The 2,417-nt window shown below is 43.2% G+C and overlaps 1 protein-coding gene across 1 annotated transcript; it reads right to left on the bottom strand.

Moving 5' to 3' along the window:
* Positions 1–555: 555 nt before the first annotated feature.
* On the bottom strand, positions 556–2,053 carry LOC120030929 (carcinoembryonic antigen-related cell adhesion molecule 1-like). Its single transcript, XM_038976434.1, has 4 exons — positions 2,008–2,053; positions 1,476–1,796; positions 1,044–1,319; positions 556–846 (listed from the first exon to the last, which is right to left on the bottom strand). Exons 1-4 carry the CDS (start codon positions 2,051–2,053, stop codon positions 593–595), a joined length of 897 nt encoding a protein of 298 aa, XP_038832362.1. The 3' UTR covers positions 556–592.
* Between the last annotated feature and the right edge of the window lie 364 nt (positions 2,054–2,417).

The raw sequence follows: 2,417 nt of genomic DNA, 5'->3' as shown, positions 1-2,417 counted from the left end.
CAATTCTGTATTCAATTGCATAAATGTAAGACTTATCATAATAAACAAATACATATTGAAACATTAAAACCTTTAAACATACTCATCATATTTATGACAGCATACATCACATTCATCCTCACCCTTCACCAGCCCCTTCTTGTCCCTCTCTCTCCTTTCAGACATCTACAGTTGCAGCAGTCCCACCGCCAGGACACTGGTCACCATCAAAGCAAACGACCCAATGGGGGCAGCAGAGGAGCCTGTAGAGGGGAACAAGTCATATCACCTGCTCTGGTATGAAGCTACGTCAGATCAGTGCAGTGATCTCAGGGATAAACCTTATCCAGCAATTCCAATGAAATTCCAGAGGAGTGTAAGGAACGAATAAACCCTTTGTATTTACACAAATTAGAGTGACTGAAATATAAGGTTTGTAACTTATTATCCAGGCTCAGAATATGGATACAAAGTAAAGGTACAATGCCAAGTCACAAAGTTCTAGCTGTGTTACTTTACACAATAAATGTATTTTGTTAATTTATGTCTTATGATCTTAATCTTGGATACACTTAATTTTTTCATGAATCCTAACTGCAACATCGAGCTGTAACTAACCTCTCAGCTTGTGGACCACGGAGTCTTTCAGTCCGGTGATGTTATTGGTGGCAGTGCAGGTGTAGTTCCCAATGTGTAGCGCCTCCATCCTCTCTATGACGTACAGGGTGTTGTTAACACCCGTCTCTGTCCTGTTGAACATCCAGGTGAATGTAGCAGGAGGGATAGAGTCAGCCGAACAGCTCAGAGTTACCCTGTATCCTGTTGATGCTGCTAATGGTCCATCTATTGAAATGTTCTGGGGTCCAACTGCAACATGGTCAAATAAAATAATGATCAATGCTAAATCCACAAAATACTTATTCCGTGGGTCTATACACTATTGAAAAGCAAAGGCAAGACTTTGTTTCGTTTTTTTCAACGGCAACATCCAGTGACTTGGTAATTGACACAAGGTTGCCAAACACAATCACTCCTGGAATTAGGATCTAGTAAGCAGTACTCACAGTTGACGGTCAGGTTGTGGGATGCTGTCCGGTTGCTGACAGGGTTGCTGACTAAACAATCATATTCTCCATTGTCAATGTCCTGAACAGGACTGAGATAGACTGTCCTGTTGTCTGCAGAGAAGGTGATATTGTTGCTGGGAGACAGAGGGAGGCCATCTTTGATCCACTGTATGGAGCTGATGTTGCCAGCAGCCTCACAAGTCAGGTTGGTGGAGCTTATGCCAGCTATCAGGGTGGCTGGGGGACTGGTGAGGGTGGCAGCAGATAGCAACACTGTAAAGAGGTTAACAGTATGGGGAGAGTAAGAGGTACAGTACATTTGAATAATCTGTCTTAATGTATACAACTTTCATATTCATTGCTGAAAAAAATGCCTTGGTGAGTCTAAGATATGGTGATGTGACTGCCAAGAATAGAACTGTGGCCCACCATAGACATCCAGAGTGGTAGCTCCTTGTAGCTCCAGAGCCCCATCTGGTATGATGCTGACTCTGTACTCTCCTTGGTCCCTCAGGCCCAGGTTCCACAGCTCCAGAGAGCCAGTGGTTCTGTCCAGACTGATCCGGTCTTTGTAGTCAGCATTAGTTATGTTGACCGTAGTGGAGGTGATGATGTTGACCCTGTTGAAGGTCCAGCTCACTGAGACAAAAGGTTTGGCTGGTGGACTGAGGGTTGTGGTGAACGTCACTCTCCTTCCTATGGCTCCAGTCAATGGTCCTGGTGGTAACACATTCTGACCTACACACAGACCTGGACGGGACAGAGGGAGGAGGAAGGAAATGTATTAATGTACACGTAAGATGTAGCAATAGAGTTAAAATATTCATTTATTTATTACTTTTTTAAAGTATGGGCTTATGTAAAAACCTTGCTTGTGAAATACATCTATAGCTATACCTATTTGAATAACACCCTTCAAAACCCATTATGTTCTGCTTGTTAATTGTAGCAATAGGCATACCTGATGTTAGAAACACAATGGCTGCTGTGAAAAGTGTATAGTCCATGGCGAAGGATGGCTCTGTCTAATGGAAGTACCTGTAGTGTTGGCCAGACCATGTCCCTACTCCTTTTATATTCCTATACCCCTCTGATTGTCCACTCTGAAGACAAGGCCCGGCCCCCCACTCAGTGATACAGAACAGAAACTAGCTTTATGATATAGCTGTGTACACACATTACAATGCCCTCAGGGCATTTCCACTCTAAGAGGTTATTGGAGGTCACGTTGGTGAGTGGAAAATAACAACCAATAGCTTTGTAGAGATTTCCTCTTTAGGTCTTTATCTGTACCATCTACCATTCAGACAATAGCCTATCCCATTGATGATTCATTCGGCTTCCTATTGGCTATGGTCTATCAGAGTGATC

This window comes from Salvelinus namaycush, chromosome 37, assembly GCF_016432855.1.
Source record: "Salvelinus namaycush isolate Seneca chromosome 37, SaNama_1.0, whole genome shotgun sequence".
Classification (NCBI taxonomy): Eukaryota; Metazoa; Chordata; class Actinopteri; order Salmoniformes; family Salmonidae; genus Salvelinus; species Salvelinus namaycush.
The sequence above is the reverse complement of the archived record's forward strand: the minus strand, read 5'-3'. Positions and strand labels throughout refer to the sequence as shown.